This window comes from Pelodiscus sinensis, chromosome 5, assembly GCF_049634645.1.
Source record: "Pelodiscus sinensis isolate JC-2024 chromosome 5, ASM4963464v1, whole genome shotgun sequence".
Taxonomy (NCBI): Eukaryota; Metazoa; Chordata; order Testudines; family Trionychidae; genus Pelodiscus; species Pelodiscus sinensis.
Window position 1 is genome coordinate 133,579,213 of NC_134715.1, and position 18,615 is coordinate 133,597,827.

At 58.9% G+C, this 18,615-nt stretch overlaps 1 protein-coding gene across 1 annotated transcript in view; it reads right to left on the minus strand.

Moving 5' to 3' along the window:
- ATP6V1B1 (ATPase H+ transporting V1 subunit B1) overlaps positions 1–17,537 on the minus strand; it is a 47,354-nt gene extending 29,817 nt beyond the window's left edge. The window contains exon 1 of the mRNA XM_075931076.1: positions 17,347–17,537. Within this exon, the coding sequence (XP_075787191.1) occupies positions 17,347–17,455 (109 nt within the window). The 5' untranslated portion in view covers positions 17,456–17,537. The remainder of the gene's footprint in view (positions 1–17,346) is intronic.
- Between the last annotated feature and the right edge of the window lie 1,078 nt (positions 17,538–18,615).

An 18,615-nucleotide genomic window follows, 5' to 3' on the forward strand; every position in this document is an offset into this window, starting at 1 on the left:
CGATCCCACAGGGCAGACCCACAGTTTACCCTGAATGCAGCCTGGAGCCCGAGTGGGCATCTAATAAGAGCTGGACCCTAGCACCGCAGCTGGACTCCGGGCTCAGATTTTGCCCATGGGGGGTTCATAGAGAAGCTGTCAGGAGACCCGTGGCTGGCAGCAAGGCCTTTGCCCTCGGTTTGTTTCGCAGGGTTTATAGCCGCGGCCCAGCCCGGGGAATTTCGGCTTCTCCTGGACCCAGCCCTGCGGCTGCCGCTCGGAAATCACACACCTCTCCAGGCCTGGGCTGGAGATGGCCCCAGAGTGTCACCCCTGAGACCTGGGACCGTTCAGGTCGCCATCCTGTCTTTGCAACTGGCTCCCACTGCAACGGACCAGGGCAAACGGACCAGACTGCTTCTGGCTTGCCCCCCCGCCACCCACCCCCATGAAATCAGGGGCATTTCGGGCAGCCATGTTGGGCTTCCCAAACATTTTCTGTGTCTCTCATTGCTGATTTGCAGCCCCCATGGGTGACCTTGCCATTAAGATCCTGCTGTGCCTCAGTTTCCCCATCGGCAAAAGGGAGCCTTCCTTTCACCCATCTTGCCCGCTCAGGCTGCCCGAGTGTCAGGGCCAGGACTGTGGCCAGCTATGTACCATACCTATCCTATCGGAGCCTCCAGGTGGGAGGAATGTCCCCCGGGAGAGGCGCTCTCCGTTCCTCTCTCTGGCCGCCCTCGCTGCCTGGTGCAAGTCGGTAGCAACTCTTCTGAAGCCAGGCACATCACAGCCGGGCGTAATGCCGGTGTGAGTGGCATGTCAGACCTCATGGTACTTTCTAGCCCAGCCCTGAGCAGGAAGCAAGGGAAAGCGGATGAAAAACATCCCGTCCTCAAGTGATCTACCCCATGTCCCACTGGGCTCTCCTTCTGCGCCTTCAATGCAGGGGTCCCTTGTGCATGGCCAGAGACACTCTGTGCCCTTCTCAGCTTACAAGGGTTCCTTGAATCTTACAACCCCTCCCTGCACAAACACACCCACACATCCCCTTTGGTTGCAGCACGAATCCTGACGTTGTTGGGCCAAACCAACATCCAGCATGAAGGAATATTGGCCGTGGCACTCGGCTGGACATCTGCTTCCTTCTGCTGGCCCACACCCGCTCCATGGCCCCCGTGCTCCACCATCTCCGTCCCTCCTTTCCCATCCTGTTTGGGCTCCTCTGGCAGTATAGGAAAAGGGCAGGGTGCCTTTAAACAGGCCTCAGTTGGAGTCTTATGTCCAGTTCTGGGCGCCGCATTTCAAGAAAGATGTGGAGAAATTGGAGAGGGTCCAGAGAAGAGCAACGAGAATGATGAAAGGTCTAGAGAATGTGACCTATGAGGGAAGGCTGAAAGAATTGGGCTTGTTTAGTTTGGAAAGGAGAAGACTGAGAGGGGACATGAGAGCAGCTTTTAAATACCTAAAAGGGCATCACAAGGAGGAGGGAGAAAAATTGTTCCCTTTGCCCTTTGGGACAGGGCAAAAAGCAAGGGGCTTAAACTGCAGCAAGGGAGGTTTAGTTGGACATTAGGAAAACTTCCTGCCTGGCAGGGTGGTTAAACACTGGGATAAATTGCCTAGAGGGGTTGTGGAATCTCCATCACTGGGGATATTTCAGAGCATGTTGGACACACCTGTCCGGGATGGTCTAGACGGTGCTTGGTCCCGCCGTGAGGGCAGGGGACTGGATTGGACGCCCTTTCAAGGTCCCTTCCAGTTGTGCCATGTGCCATGCCCGCTGGCTGGCTCTCCGGAGCTCTGGGGTTGGAGCAGGCTGGGGCCAGGGCCAGCAGCCACATTGGGAGGGGGGCCGAGACCAGCTGGCCACAGTGTGTGGGCGGAGGAGCATGGGCTCTGGTGGGCGGGTTTTCCTGGGGCAGTGTGGCGGAAATCTCCCCTCCGAGTACGGGCGTGGTTCAGTTCCACTGAGCTGGGGAGACTGACATCCCCCGCGTGAGAGACCAGGCCAGCCCATTTGTAAAGATGTTTCAGCACTGGTGCTGTTCCCCCTCCAAGCACTCTGCCACCTGGCTGACCCTGGTAGCCCCTCCGTGGGGCCCTTGGCCGGTTCTCTACCTTGCCCTCAATCGTGGAAGGCATTAGAGGCAAAGCCAGGAGCAGAAAGCACCGCGTGTCCATGCAGTTTCCACAGAAGCCGACTGGAATCGTGCTCCAGATAAAAGCAGCTGCAGCTCCGAGCTTGGGGAGCACCTAGGCACTCCCTGGAGCGAGCCCTTGTGCGCGGCCAGAGACACTCTGTGCCCTTCTGAGCTTGCAGTGTCGGAGACAAGACAAAGGGATCAGCTGGTGCTGCGTCTGGGAGATGGGGACCTCTGACAAGGAGATCGAGGGACTTGACCAAGGACACACCACGAGGCGGTGGCAGAGCCTGCTCTTCTGCACACACACCTAGCATCCTAATCCAACCTTCTTGGACTCCCAGCAGCGTTCCCTGTAAGCTTAGCACTAGGAGAGATTCCGGTGCCGCCCAGCTGATTAGCAGAGCGCCCACTGCTGGCAGCGTGGGTTTCGATGGGTGGTGCCCATCTGCACACACCTCGGTGCACAAAACAAAATTTATTCTGCCCACAGATGGAAAAAATGTGGAGGAACATTGACTCCCACCCTCTGCCTAGTTCTGCCATAGCCAGTAGTGTCTTTGCTGCCTCTCCACTCGCTCTGTATCGCTCCGGCCCGAACCCGAGTCCCCTTCTCGAGGGGGTGCTCAGAGTCCTTCATCCCTTCCATTTCTACAACCCAATTACCTCGCATGCCCAGCCACCGGCCTCCCGTACTGCAGGCTGGCGGGGGTGGGGCGGTGTGGGGGCCCTCCCCCCCAGGCGCTGGCCCCCCCGCCTTTGTCTCTTTTCTCCCCAAGTGACCATTCCTCCGATTATTTCCCTCCCCACGTTTTCCTTTGCTGCTCCGGCGGCTTCCCTTCCCCTGGGAGGTTTTGTTGGGGCCTTTTCTTCTCTCCTCGCCAGCCCTTCTTTAGAAACCACGCACAGGAGCGAGGAGGCGATGGAGCAGGCGGCCGGTGCGGGCCTTGCCGATCTCTAAAAGCGGCCCCGGCTCCGAGCCACCTGGCGCACACTCGCCGCCAGGCCCCATTCTGGAGACTCACAGCCCCCCGGGCAGCGGCTGGGGCGGGGCAGCTCCTTCCCACCGAGGCCTGAGGGCTTGGGGAGGGTCCGCTCCAGACAGCGGGACTGGTGCCTGAAAGCTGCTGCTCTCTCTGTCCAAGCCTAGAGCCCATCTGAGCCTCGTGCTCCGGTTCTCACTCCTCGGCTGTGCCCCTGGCTGGCGCAGCGGCCCCCGGCCAGCTTCTCCGTGTGCCCATCCCCACGCCTCAGGCCTTGCTTGTGTTCCCCGGCCTCTTCGGCCACGGGACCGACCTGACCCTGTCGCTGTCGTGCCCAGACGTGGCTCCCCTTCTCCCCAAGCCCCTCGGTGCCGGGTTGCAGCCCCGTTGCTGGCTCCCACGCAGCCCCTGACGCCAGATGAAGCCTTTTGGTTTTAATCATCCAAGCAACACATGGATCAAGCCCTAGCTAGAGCCCCGGGGGGGCCTGCATTCCCCCCCTACTTTGCATCCCGGCCTGCCCCCCTACGGCCCACCCGGTGCTCCAGCTGGGGAGCAGGACTGGAGCACGGGGACTTACCCACCTCCACCTGGCAAGCCAGCCAGGGGCAGGGCCCGGGAGCATGGCCAGGGCTTACCCCCCGTCCCACCTGTCCCACTCTCCCCACCTCCTATTTTTGTCCATCAACCTCAAGTCGGGACTCACCCAAGGGGGCCCTTCTGGCTACATCACTGCTAGAGCAAAGGCCTCATTTTGACAGGGGATGGAGCATGTGGGAGCCAGGGGCCAAGTGCCTAATCCAGCTACAGGACTGTCATCCGGAGATCAGGCCAATTGCGCCCGTTAGGAAACACTGCCAACCCTTCCTGCTTGGAAAGGCATCTGCTCCGTAGGAATGGCATTCCCAGCACTGACACCCCTTCAGCCAGTAACCCTGGAATATTTTAAATAAAAAGGCGGGGTAAAAATATTTAAATAAATTAAGTAAAAATAAATAACCCCCCGCCCCCAGCCAGCTAACAAATCCCAAAGGAAAATCCCAAAGAAAATCACACACACTCTCCATCCCGGGATGGCCCTGATAAGACCGAAGAGCCAGAATTTCCACGAAGTCTGCGACTCCTATGGATTTTGTGCAAGACGCTCGGAACGGGGATGAAGATCGGGATAAAATCCTTAGACAGGCCTGTGTCCTGAGAGGGATGGGAAAGAGGAACAGGGTTAAAGGATCGGTCCCGAGAGGTGTTCTAGGTGTATGTGCTGTTTGGAAGAAAGCACAGAGAGAGGCAAACAGCGGACGCAGGAGGGTGGGAAAGGACAGGACAACAAGCTACGTGCGCAGAGGCAGGCCAGTGTGGCTTAGGGTGTCTCCTAGCCGCTTTGAGGATGTCGGTAGCCAGCACCCTGGCACAACCCCACCTGACCCTCTGGCTGGCACTACCTTTGTGGCACACTACCTCCGGTCCCCAGCTGCTCGGTAGACGCACCCAGAGAAGTAAGGACCGCAGCGTGGGCAGAGTTAGTCAAAAAACGTATTTTCGAGGCACACACAAATTGTTCTTTTCTTTCCAAAGTTGGTGGGTGAATGTTTCTGATTTTCCCCCAAATCGGCTACCTACGGTGATTTGTTTTATCTGCAACATCTAAAAACCAAACCGTCTTCAGCTGATGAGCAACGACACGTTCAGCCTTTCGACAGCCGCAGCGATATTTTTATGAACAGATCATAGAATCCTAGAACACTCGGACTGGAAGGGACGTCGAGAGGTCATCAAGTCCAGTCCCCCGCCCTCACGGCAGGACCAAACACCTCCAGACCATTCCCCAATGAATATCTGTCCAACCTGCTCTTCAATATCTCCAGTGATGGAGATTCCACAACCTCCCTAGGCAATTTATTCCAGTGTTTAACCACCCTGACGGGTAGGAATTTTTTCCTAATGCCCAACCTGGTTCCATTGGTGGGAAAATTTTCTTGTTAATCAAAACCAACTGGTTTTTGTAGCAAAAAATGTTAAGAAAAAAATTGTGAACCAGCTTTGCGTCCGTGCATTGGTTCTCCTGAAACCACACACGTGTGTGCTACGGCACATGCCTCTTACGGGGCCGAAATGAGGTCTCTCCCATGCAAGTTTTCTCTCCTCTGGCACAGTCTCACTCATGCTCTCTGCTGAAAAGCAGATGAAAGAGGATTTCTCCATGCCTGGGGACTTCCCTCCTTTAGCCACCTGTTGGAGATGAGCACGGCTCTAGCTTGCCAGCTTTGGGCTTTGGTGTGTCCCGCACAACGGTGCCCAGAGCTGCCGCACACATGGGGCAACCTCAGCGCGCCGAGGACATAACAAGGCCACGCAAAATAGAACATGGACCCTGATCACGCCAGGCTGAAAATCCATCGGTGGGAGGGACAGTAACGGAGTGGCAGGAAGAAGAGGGGAGGAAGGGAGAGAGAGAGAGAAGACAGAAAATGCACCGAGAGGAAGATGGAAATGTAAGCAAAGAGAATGAGACAAAAGTGAGAAGGAAAGAGAGAAAGAGACCCCCCCCCCCCGCACCGGAAGGCACCAATTCCAATAATTAAGGGGCTGAACTGTTAGGAGAAAAAGGCCTGGACGCCGAGGCGGCACGGCTGGGTGGGTGGGCTGTGATTTTTGTGGTGACGGGGGAGCAAGGCGAGAGGGGAGAGAAAGCTGCCAATTCCGCCAAAGGAGAGGAGGGGGAACAAATTATAAAAAAAGAAAGAAAGTCTTTCAACCTGGCCTTTCCACACACCCATCCCCAAATTCACAGCTCCTGTCACTTGCAATCTCCATTAGCCCTGACAATCACGCACTATTAACTCCCCTTGGGGCAGGAGGAGGGGGGAGAGCCGAGGAAGGGGGGGGCGGGCAAAGTAGCAAAGGAAATTGACTGTGCTGACAAAGAGGACAACCAGCCCAACTACACCAAAGCACTAATTGTTTCCAATCATCCCTCCTCTCCCCTCCCCGTCCTCGCCCCCCCTTCCCTGGCATCTCTAGGGTGGGTCCTCTCTTCAGTGGGGGGGTCGGAGAGGCCTGCCGGGGAGGTTAGGGCTCGGGTGCAAAGTGCTCGTTTCTCTCCGGAAGGATTGGCCGCGCGGCTGGCTGCGACCCAGGCTCAGCCCACGGGGGCGGCTCGCCCCTCGGCCTCGCGGGATCGGCCGCTCGCGGCTCCGGATCGCCCCTGCTCCCCACCGGGACGGGTGAAAGTGTGTAAGCGGGAGGAGAGGTGAAAGAGGGGGCAGGAGCCGCGAGGACGCCTCGTGAGCCTGGGCGTAGGGAGAGAGCTGCCGTTCCCCACGCGAAATGGACCCCCTCCGCCCCCCGTCACGGAAACAGACCCACGGAGCAGCTCATAACAGAGAGAGTCCAAGGAAACAGCCCGGTGAGGGTGGCACCAGCAGCCGCCCGCCAGGACTGGTTTGCGAGGGCCCCGGAGCCGGCCTGCGCCCACACGGAAGCTCCCTGGTTTGCCTCTGACTGGACCTATAAGGATCCTTGGAGGGCAGGCTGGGGCCCACAAAATTTGGCCTACGGGCCCGTTTCTCAGGGAAGCCGGGCACTTCACCTCGTCCCCTGACTCCAGCAGCTGGGGCTTTAGGGCAAGATTCACAATGCAGCCCTAAGAACTGGAGAGGTTAATGGTAAAACCAAAACCAACCCCCCCACCCAATTATCTTGCTTCCCCTGCCAGAAGCTGGCTCCTTTCAGCCTGTCCTGCCCGTGGCGTGGCTGGCGGGTCTGCCGGCTCTCCCTGCGCCACGAGGGGACAGAAGGGAGCGCTCTCTGTCCGGGAGGGGGGTTGTTCCACGCTCGAATCCTGGCCCTGCTGCAGAGACTCCGGGCCCACGTCTCCTTTACCCCAAGGCCTCGTGACACTCAAAGGGGCTTCAACGTGTGTGCCCCCCACTCCGGGGCCCCCATGAATGTGTGGGGCCAGTCACTGCGCTCCGCTCTGAACAGCAGACATGACGCAAACACTGTAGCCATGGCCTGGGACTCAAACTCGGGTCCCCCTCCCACCCCCGCTCTGACAGCCCTAAAAAGAGAGTCACCAATAGCAGTACGGGGCCCATGACACACAGTTTCCATCCCACTTTGGGCGACGGTATGCATACACCCTGCACAGCCACAGTCTACGTGTAGGCCCCCCACACACTAGGAGCACACCTACATTGCACAAACACCCTCGTGACCACGAGAGCCTGAGGCGGACCACCTGACTCGCGCTCACGCACCAGAGCTAAAAATAGCCATGTAGATGCTCACACGCAGGCTCAAGATTGGGCCGGGAGGTTCCCAGGGTGTCTCAGACCTGAGCTATTTTTAGCCTTGTAGCCCAGTGAAAACATTGATCCAGCTCCGACCAGCGGCGAGGTTTTTTGTTTGGTTTGGTTTTGCCATGTCGACGTACCTGCTCTATCCCCAGCTTTGCCACTGACCAACTGAGTGCCCTTGGGCAAGTCCCTTCTGTCTCGCCGTGCCTCGGTTTCCCCAGTTGCGAAATGGGGAGGCGGCTCCCGACCAGCCTGTGTGAAGCACTGGGGAATTCTACAGAGGCACGCTGACACTTCGGCGCAGCCGACGCCTTACATGCCAAAACGTAGCCGTTTCCATCCTGCAAGGAGCTGAGCGCCCTTCACAAACAGAGACCAGGACACTCGGTATCTCGCAGGCCCAGCCCCGCGTCGATGCCGTGACGTCGGACACTCCAGAAGACGCTGGACGTTTTCTGCTCCACCGCCGGTGCCCCCCGCTTTCCCCAGAGAGGCCCGCGCCGGCTTCGAACTTTCCCGACGCTCCCTCAGCGACCAGCGCTGGCTTCTTAGGCAACCTGCCCATTGTGCGATGTGTCAGTTTGTGCAGCGCTGTCACACACATTGGCCTCTCCAAGCCGGCCGGACCCTGTGAAAGGCCCAACGGGGGGTCACACTCTATGCCACTAATTAAGGCCCGCAGTGGCCGTTTCCCAGACACACCTGCACGGTCATGTGACGGAGGCCCCCGAATGGCCGCGCGCCCAAGCGTGAAGCCAATGAGCTAGCCTGGAAAAAATGCGGGGCTCGCGGTCACATTTTCTGTTGCACAAAACAGACTTGGGCCCGCGGCGAACTTGGGAGCGCCAAGTGGCCCCGTGGAGGAGACACTGCCAGGTCCAGCGGTAACAAAACCTAGGAAAGTCCTCCCGAAATTAGCCCCCGAAAACCGCTTTTCCTGACTGAGCTGTGGCAAGAAACGCTCAGCCTTTGGGGTGGGAATGTCCAGGCAAAGCTGATCTGCCACCAGACTTGCCCAGGCTGCTTTGGAAGAAGTCCTGAGACTGGTGGTTCTCAGCCTATTTGCCAATGTAGGCTGCAAAGGCAGCTGGCTCTGGGCTGTGTGATTCACAGCCACACACACGCCACATCCCACCCCCATGGCCCCGAGGGAAGTCACATGGGCTGCAGCTGGGTGCGGATTGGCCCACAGGGGGCCAATGGTTGAGAACCTTCGACTGTAAGCTCTTTGGGGCAGGGGCGGTCTGTCTGCACACCGCTTGTACAGCACCTAGCGCAGTGGGGTCTCACCCTGCAGCCGTTCTGCAAATAATAAATAGTATGAGGAGGGCGAACATTGTCCCTACTTTTAAGGTGGAGTTTTATGGGAAGCCTGATCAGCTGAGCAGGGCTGTGCTGTGCCAGAACCCGAGTGCTGAAACTGGAGCAGGACTCACTTTGGGGAAACCGAGTCGCCGAGGTCTTGGGGGAACTCCAGCAACTGGTACCTGTTATGAACCCATTGGGAATAGCATGGCAAGCAACCCACAAAGCAGCTCCACTTGACAAACCAATTGGCTAGTAGTCCACTCCGAAGCGGAAACCTTCCCCTTTCGACTGGAGTCCCTACATGCCAACCTCAGACCAGCTCGCACTGAACTGGGCTCTATTTCCGTGGCACAGTCCTGGCTGTGGTATAAATAGCGGTGAGCCATTGGTTCCTCGGCTGCTCGCGTTCCAGGCTCTCTCTACAGTCCTTCCGAAAGGTATTTGCTCTCTTGCCTGAGAGCTTTTCCTTTCTCCCAAATTTTACCCGCCCCTTTCAATGGCCAGGCTCAAGACCCTCCTGTGGAATCAGTGGTCTTTTGCATTCTGCCTCCCGTGTTGACTGTACCTGCTTGCGGAGACCTTTGCTTTGACGGCATCCTTTATCAAGGCAGACGGTCATTTGACACTTGGCAGCACGCCCGTGCAATGTTCCCTCGAATTTTTTTTCTATCCTGATGTGGAATAAATTTTGTTATACGCACTGAGGCATGTGCAGATGTGCACCACCAATCAAAACTCATGCTGCCGGTTGTGGGCGCTTTGCAAATAAGCTGGATGGCATTTGGATCTCTCCTGGGTGGCTGCCTGGGCACTCTGCCTACAGGCAACACTGCTCCCATGGGTGCTATGGATTATGGTCCATATTTCCAAAGCAACTGCACATGCAGCCCTTTAATCTGCTATACCTCCAGTCGGGGCCGGCTTGAGCCATTCCTACGCCCCAGGCAGCGGGCGCACGACACATGCCCCTCGATGTGCTATGCCCCTTAGTGCTGCCATCAGGCACCGCGTGGCCCCCGGTCCCAGGCCTGATGGCAGCTCTAAGAGGCGCCGCGCACCTGGGAGCGTAGCGCCCCTTACAGCTGCCATCCGGCACCCCCCATAGGTTGGCACCTCGGGCTCTGCCCCCCTCGTTAATCCGGCCCTGGTTCCAGTGCGGTGTTATACGGAGAAGCGCCCGGCTTTGAGTGTGCCATTCATCTAGGCTTACGCTCTCCAGCTCTGGCAATGCCAGCTCATTCTAGGTTTCATACTGAAAATGGTCAGATTCGGTTTCAGAAATTGGTGTCACTGAATTGTAGTCACCTCTGCCTGCACAACACTGCCGCCCGACTTCTTTTCACTTTGTGGCTTCGGTTTGCTCCATGACTGTGGTTTGAAACCAGCTCCCACTTTGCTTCCAGTGTTCACGTTGGCAGAGCACTAATTTCCCAGTCTATGCAGAATGACGTTCTGGTTCATTGAGCTTCAATCCCTCTTCTGAGAGTCACTTTTGTCTCCATTCCTAGCCAAAGTCACAACTTGATCTCGGGTGGAGCCAGGCTTGGGAGCGACTCGGAACATTTTCCACGGAGCGTTTTTCCTGGGAAAGCCTCAATTCATTGAAATTGCAGGAAAGGACTGCAAAGTTTGGGCAAAGTTTTCCCATTTTGAAAAACAGGGGGAACCCCCCCAAATTGTTAAAACAGGACTTTCAACATTTAAAAAAAAAGTCTGTTTGGGTCAAAAGGACTTTTTGTTTCACAATGTAATTTAGAGTAAAAAGCGCAATGAATAAGTAAATGCACAAGAAGATTAAAATCCAAATGAAACAGTTTTACAGGGGCTTTTTCAGGATTCTTGATTTGCTGAGAAGGGCTGAGATTTCGATTTTTCATTGCAAGTCGGGAAGGGAAAACTTTCGAATCGCTGAGATTCTCGTGGGAGGGGGAAACTGGCTTCCAGCCATCGGGGCTTGTTTTTGTGATTGGATCAAGACCCGACACCTTTCCAAATCTGCTGCAGTCACATCCGCACGGTGGCCTTTCCGGTTCTCTGTCACCGTAGGGTTCTGGGAATTGCTCAGTGTGGCTGGCAGAAGGCAACGTTTGGAGGCCCTGCCTGGTTGTGGCTATAATCTATTTGCAAGGGGTTCTCCTAGGTGTCTTCCGCCAAACGTAGGGACTGTTCACTGCAGAGGGAACTGGATGGGACCCCTGGCCCTGTGCCGTGCCAAAGGACAGCCGAGATGACCTAGAAGTCCCTCCTGGGCCTACGCGCCTCTCGGAACCATGCCGCACACCCTGTCCTCAGTTTACATGAATGCCACGAGGCTCGAACGTTTCGGCCTGTGGCCCACCCTCACCCAACTCCAGCTTTTCCACGGACCATCAGCCACCCTTCCGTGATGACGAAACGGTGCAGGAGCGAGCTGAGGGTTTCGGGTCTGGACGGAGGAAGGGTGCAGGAGCAGGCTGGGGGTTTCGGGTCTGGAAGGGGGAAGGGTGCAGGAGCAGGCTGGGGGTTTCGAGTCTGAAAGGGGGAAGGGTGCAGGAGCAGGCTGGGGGTTTCAGGTCTGGTAGGGGGAAGGGTGCAGGAGCAGGCTGAAGGTTTCGGGTCTGGAAGGGGGAAGGGTGCAGGAGCGGGCTGGGGGTTTCGGGTCTGAAAGGGGGAAGGGTGCAGGAGCGGGCTGGGGGTTTCGGGTCTGAAAGGGGGAAGGGTGCAGGAGCGGGCTGGGGGTTTCGGGTCTGAAAGGGGGAAGGGTGCAGGAGCAGGCTGGGGGTTTCGGGTCTGAAAGGGGGAAGGGTGCAGGAGCAGGCTGGGGGTTTCGGGTCTGAAAGGGGGAAGGATGCAGGAGCAGGCTGGGGGTTTCGGGTCTGGAAGGGGGAAGGTGCAGAAGCAGGCTGAGGTTTTGGGGTCTGGAAGGGGGAAGGGTGCAGGAGCGGGTTGGGGGTTTCGGGTCTGGACGGAGGAAGGGTGCAGGAGCAGGCTGGGGGTTTCGGGTCTGGAAGGGGGAAGGTGCAGAAGCAGGCTGAGGTTTTGGGGTCTGGAAGGGGGAAGGGTGCAGGAGCGGGTTGGGGGTTTCGGGTCTGAAAGGGGGAAGGGTGCAGGAGCAGGCTGGGGGTTTCGGGTCTGAAAGGGGGAAGGGTGCAGGAGCAGGCTGGAGGTTTCGGGTCTGGACGGGGAAGGGTGCAGGAGCAGGCTGGGGGTTTCAGGTCTGGAATGGGGAAGGGTGCATGAGCAGGCTGGGGGTTTCGGGTCTGGATGGGGGAAGGGTGCATGAGCAGGCTGGGGGTTTCGGGTCTGGATGGGGGAAGGGTTCATGAGCAGGCTGGGGGTTTCGGGTCTGGATGGGGGAAGGGTTCATGAGCAGGCTGGGGGTTTCGGGTCTGGAAGGGGGAAGGGTGCAGGAGCGGGTTGGGGGTTTCGGGTCTGAAAGGGGGAAGGGTGCAGGAGCAGGCTGGGGGTTTCGGGTCTGAAAGGGGGAAGGGTGCAGGAGCAGGCTGGAGGTTTCGGGTCTGGATGGGGGAAGGGTTCATGAGCAGGCTGGGGGTTTCAGGTCTGGAATGGGGAAGGGTGCATGAGCAGGCTGGGGGTTTCGGGTCTGGATGGGGGAAGGGTGCATGAGCAGGCTGGGGGTTTCGGGTCTGGATGGGGGAAGGGTTCATGAGCAGGCTGGGGGTTTCGGGTCTGGATGGGGGAAGGGTTCATGAGCAGGCTGGGGGTTTCGGGTCTGGAAGGGGGAAGGGTGCAGGAGCAGGCTGGGGGTTTCGGGTCTGGATGGGGGAAGGGTGCATGAGCAGGCTGGGGGTTTCGGGTCTGGAAGGGGGAAGGGTGCAGGAGCAGGCTGGGGGTTTCAGGTCTGGAATGGGGAAGGGTGCATGAGCAGGCTGGGGGTTTCGGGTCTGGATGGGGGAAGGGTGCATGAGCAGGCTGGGGGTTTCGGGTCTGGATGGGGGAAGGGTGCATGAGCAGGCTGGGGGTTTCGGGTCTGGAAGGGGGAAGGGTGCAGGAGCAGGCTGGGGGTTTCGGGTCTGGAAGGGGGAAGGGTGCAGGAGCAGGCTGGGGGTTTCGGGTCTGAAAGGGGGAAGGGTGCAGGAGCAGGCTGGGGGTTTCGGGTCTGGATGGGGGAAGGGTGCATGAGCAGGCTGGGGGTTTCGGGTCTGGATGGGGGAAGGGTTCATGAGCAGGCTGGGGGTTTCGGGTCTGGGAGGGGGAAGGGTGCAGGAGCAGGCTGGGGGTTTCGGGTCTGGATGGGTGAAGGGTTCATGAGCGGGCTGGGGGTTTCGGGTCTGGGAGGGGGAAGGGTGCAGGAGCGGGTTGAGGGGGTGGGGTCTCGGCATGGCGAGTGCACGTGAGGGAGATGGGGGTGGAGTCTGGGCATGGTGGGATGAGGGACACTTTCCTTGCTCTGCATCCCCCACCACTCCTAGGCTCCCCCCTCTCCTTTGCTGCTCCTATTGGCCAGGATTGCGGCCAATGGGAGCAGAGGGGAAAGCCGCTGGCAAGCCGTTTCCTGTGCTACCGTTCCCCCAGCCAGCAGCAGCGCCAAGAGCTGCTTTCTGCCCGGGCGTGGCAGATCCCGCCCCGGAGCCTCGGGTCTTCCCAGCATGCCCGCGGGCAGCGGGTGCTCCAGCAATGTGCAGGGGAGGTGCAGGGCCGGCGCGCCAGGGCAGGGGAGCCCCGAGCCCACGGCCTGCCTGCAAGCAACAGCGCCTGACTGACGAGTTCTTGGGTACGCCGCATGCCCAGCCTCTGCGGGGCCCATTTCTCCTGAGAGCTTGCCAGCTGTTTCCAAGCCCCACCCAGCCATTACCAGGAGCACTTAGCACCTTCCGGCCTTGCTCCAGCTCCGGAAAACATCGGCAGAGCCCTGGAAACGCCAGCTGCCCGTTTGCAGAGCGGGGCGTATCCGGGCCCGGGGGTAGCCCCAGCTCTGCAGGTTCAGGGGGCTAATCGACAGTCCTGCAAGCCCTGGCAAACCCACCGAGATTCACAGATTCCAAGGCAAGAACGTGAGAATGTCAGAACGGCCAGGCGGGGTCAGACCAACGGTCCGTCCGTCCAGCCCCGTGTCCTGTCTGCCCACAGTGGCCAATGCCAGGGGCCCCAGAGGGAGTGAACACAACAGGGAACCATCACATGATCCCTCCCCTGTCGCCCATTTCCAGACAAACAGAGGCCAGGGACATCTGGCCGGGCAGGGAGGGTGCCCCTAGCCTGTCAGCGGATGGGACTGGGTGACAGGGGAGGGATTGCTGGATGGTTCCCTGTTCTGTTCCCTCCCTCGGGGGCTCCTGGCCTTGGCCCCTCTTGGCAGACAGGACCCTGGGCTAGTGGGACCTTCGGTCTGATCCCGTCGGGCCGCTCTGATGTTCTCTTCCGGGGCCCAGCCCTGAATGCTGCTGGGCCTCGACCCGACTGGCACGGAAGGGTTTGCTGTTTTTCGGGTCAATGCCAGCGAACCGCCGTTTCATCGTAGGCTCACACGGGCGCGGACACGTCTCCGTGGCGAGTCATTGGACCGTCCAGCCAGGCCACGCAAGGAATCGCTCCGCGGGGACTCGGCCGGTTGGAGGGGAGGAGCGTTAGTGGGTGTGTTTGACAATCCCCGTTTTCGTGGCGCGACAGGCGTTTAACGGCTTTGCTTCAGGCAGGGCGGCGGGTCTGGTGGGGATCCAATAGGGTGAAGGCGCCTTAGCTCCTCGAGGCTGAGCGAGTCCAGGAATCCGGGGCCTGTCCGTCCGGCAGTGCTGGGATGTTGTTGTGTGACAAACGGGACTCGTGGTAGTTTTCCTGTCATGCACCCAAACCTTTTTTCATTTTTTCCCCACTTTTCAGCCTCCGTGCCTCGGGGGGAATAGCAGCGCGGGAGGAGCAGCCCGGGTTAAAAAACAAAATCAGCGGCTAAACCACAACCAGGCTGGGTTTTGATTAACCCTCCGTGTCCCCACCCGTTTGTGAAAAAATGAGAATTTCCTCCCAGACTGTGACTGACAAAGGAAGGGAGGGGGAGCTATTCCCTCCTCCCCATTGCAGGAAAAGTTGCCCAACTTTCCCTGGGATTGAATGAGCAGCCACCTGCCCCAGGCTCCCAGCCGCAAGCTGCCTCTGAACTTGATCCCTCGTCCTGTTGCCTCCTTGTTGTGAGCTGTCCCTGGCCCCGGGCGCCAACCCATCTGGTGGGGCCCAGCCTGTCCCTGCAGAGCCCAGCCCTGGCTGTTGACAGCAAACAGGAGCTGTTTGGCTGGACCAGTTCGGTTCAGCGTGAGGGGGGGCAAATGCCCCCGAGGCAGAGTGTGGCCAGGCCGGTCTGGAGTCCCCTGGAACCGGACCAGGAGGTGGCAGCCCATGGGGCAAAGGGAAGCGTGTTGACCTCAGAGCGGTAGGGCACAACCTTCCTGCCCCCTTCCCTTTCCCCATAGCAAGCTCCCAACCAGGCCCTGAGCCTGCACTTCACTGCACAGTGGGGGAAACTGAGGCACGGGGCGCTTCAGATCCCGCGCTGGTGAGTGTGAGCCGGGCAGCTGGCCAGCTCCTAGGTGTTCATTCCTGGTCGGGCGCCTACGGCCTCGGGCGCTGGCCTGGCTCCCTTGGCCTCAGAGTGGCCTGGCACAGGCAGCCCCTACCCTGAGACATTCGGCTGGATAAGGACAGAGGCCGTTGGGATCTCAAAGGCCCCCGGGCTGGTGAGAAATGTCCCCACCGTTCTGTGCAGCAGCACTGAGTTACTGGGGCAATTCGGCCCCTCTCCTGCAGGGAGCTGGGTGTGTCGGGCCTAAGCCCTTAGTGCCCACCATGTGAGGTGCACACCCGGCCAGAGCCCCCCCTCCCACACCAGCCAGTCTCCTGCCTCCCTCGGCCACTCAGCATTTCATGGTCACAGCAGGCCACTCAGCTCAGCTCCGCCTGTTCCAAACGCCAAGCCTGTAGCAGAGCATCGCCATCGGTTGTGTGCAGTGCGGGGCCCATGACACACGCACAAGCAGTTCTGATTCCATCCAGTGGTGGGGGGAGGGCTCTGCGTACACACAGGCCAGTGCCCGGGTGGACACAGGAGCTGCTGCATGGTTGGGGGGAGGGGGGGCTGGTTTGGTTTACAGACTTCAGCTCATCTCTTGCCCTGCTCCTGAAACAGGCTGAGCTGGGAGCAGGGGTGTTGGGGGAGTAGGGGGGGAAGGGGGTTACTCTGAGGCACTGCTGGGCTGGGCTGACGTCAGCCTGGGAACTCTTCCCCGAGTTCTCCTTGGGCAAGGTTAGCCGGGAGGCATCTGCGAGGAGGGGGGTTGGGGTGTGGGTGGTGGGACACAAACATGCGGCCTGCGTGTGTCTGGAGGCAGATCGGAAGACAGACAAGTAAACAGGTGTGCACCCACGCAACACTAACTACACAAACAGAACCTGATCTCACACACACACACCCCTACACACACAAACAGAACCTGATCTCTCACACACACCCCTACACACACAAACAGAACCTGATCTCACACACACACCCCTACACACACAAACAGAAGAAGACACAAACAGAACCTGGTCTCTCTCTCTCTCTCTCTCTCTCTCTCTCTCTCACACACACACACACACACACACCAAAGAAGACACAAACAGAACCTGGTCTCTCTCCCATCCACCTCCCACCCCACATCTCTGGGGGCTAACGAGAGGGGGGAGCGCTGAGCATTTTTCCAAGTGACTTTCCCACAGAATTTGGCCAGAGGCAGACACCTTTGCCAGCCAAAGTTTCTCACAGAGCAATCCGCTTTCTGGGCCCAGTTCTGTTCTCATTTACACGGGGTAGTTCTGGCGTCACTCCGGATTCACGCCAGGGCTGCTGAGAAGAGGCGCCGGCCCAGCACCCCTCACCTTGGGGCAAATGTCTTTTTACTTCAGTATGACACAGGGCCCCAGACTCGGAGCCTCGGTAGGACCCGGGGTGTGATAGGAAGCCACAGGACAGGCAAACCAGCCCCGCTGCCAAGGGGAGACGGGCCCCTGGCCCCATTCCAGGCCCTTTGGGGGGGCAGGGGGCAGCTAACACAAGCAGGAGGCAGGATGCAGAGCTGAAAAGGTTCCCACCCCAGAAGGAGTTACAGACTCTGATCCAACAGACCCCTCCCCCCCCCCAAAAGTGCGTGGTGAGCCCCCGTGAGCCTGCGATACAAATGCCTCAATCGCCAGGGTTGTCGGGGGGGAGGGTCTCTCTGTGCACCTCCCACAAACATGCCCCATGCCCCACACCTAGCCGCGGGGAGCCAAGCCACTTCAGGACAGGGGACTCGCCCCATTCCACAGCTGGGGAAACTGAGGCACAGAGCAGCTTGAGTGACTTGCCCAGGGCCGCACGGTGAGTCAATAGCAGAGCAGGGGACAGATCCCCAGTGTCCGGGTCCCCCCACCTAGTCACTGCTCTAACCACTAGATGACACTGTCGGGTAGCCAGGGACAGCTCTGGCTCCAAGGCCGAACCCACACAGATGGGGGGGGGGGGGAGCTGCAAAAATCTCAAGTCCCCGCAGGTCTCTGCTCCCACCCCGCCCCACTCTAAACCACCATCTTGGGGAATTGGGGGGGGAGAGGAGCATTCTCGCCAGCACTGCATGGCCCCCCCCCCTGGCACTGCGCCCCCCCCCACCTCCTCCGGGTACTCACTCAGCCTGGGGTTGGAGACGTAATTCCTGGTGACGGCCTGGACGTGCTCGTGGGCCCCTGCCAGGGCGGCTGGGTGCCTGCCGAGCGGCATCGCTACCTTGGCAGCCATGGCTGGGCACAGCTGGGGCGGGAGGAGCCGGGCTGGCCTCGGCAGGGGGATTTATAGCTCCTTCTCCTCCCTGGCCGGCCCAGCCGGTCTGATCTGACCCTCCCTGGCTCTGCCGGCTGGCCCAGGCCTGGGCGAGACCTGCCCACGCGGGCCCTGTTGACTGTAAACTGCCAGCCCCACACCTGGCTGGCAGCCCAGCCCCGTCAGCAGGTGAAGGTCACCTGAGAGCTCCCACCTGGAGCAGGACTCTGCAGGGAGCTCTGTGTGTCAGGAGAGCAGGGTGGTTGTGTGTGCCGGGGTGTATGTGTGTAATTGTGGTGGGGTGTGTGTAGTTCTGTGGTGTGTGTGTAGCAGAGTGTGTGTGTTGAGCAAGTAGGGGTGGTTGTGTGTGTCAGGGTGTATGTGTAGTTGTGTAGCAGGGTGTGCATAGCTGTATGCCAGGAGAGTAGTGTGTGGCAGGGTATGTGTGATTGTGTGCTGGGGGATAAGGGGTGGTTGTGTGTGATAGGGACTGTGTGTAGTTGTGTGTTGGGAAGTAGAAGGGGCGTGCATGGCAGGGGGGTTGTGTCCACAAGAGGGTTGTGTCATTTTATGACGGAGGAGTAGGTGGTGGCTGTGTGTAGCAGGGGGTTGTATAGCTGTGTGCTGGGGGGTAGAAAGTGATTTTGTGGGTAGAGCAAGAGTTGTGAAATTGTCTGTGTTTGGGGGAGAAGATACATGTGTGTAGGTGGTTTTGTAATGTGTGTGCACGCAGGGAGAAGGGGGTGTAATTATGTGTGCTTGTGTAAGTGGTTTTGTGTGTGTATAGGGGAGCAGTGTGGTAAAGAAGGTGGTGGTGTGTGTCTGCATGTATAAGGTGCAGATTGTGAGGCAGTGTGGGCAGGAAGAGGTTTGTGTGTGTGTGTGTGTGTGTGTGTGTGTGTGTGTTTGTTTGTGTAATCATGGATAGTAGCACAGTCAGTCTTTGTGGACCTTTCAGCATAGCCCAGCAATCTGAGCACAGACCTGGGAGGGAGAAGTGAACTCTCTCTGCCACTGACTCTCTTTGTGGCCTTGGTCCTGTCACTTAGGGCTCAGGGATTCCCTGTCCCTGGCAGGCACGGAGGGGCAGATACAAGGGGCATGTACCGTGGACTGGGTCCCAGCACAGTCACAGTGCT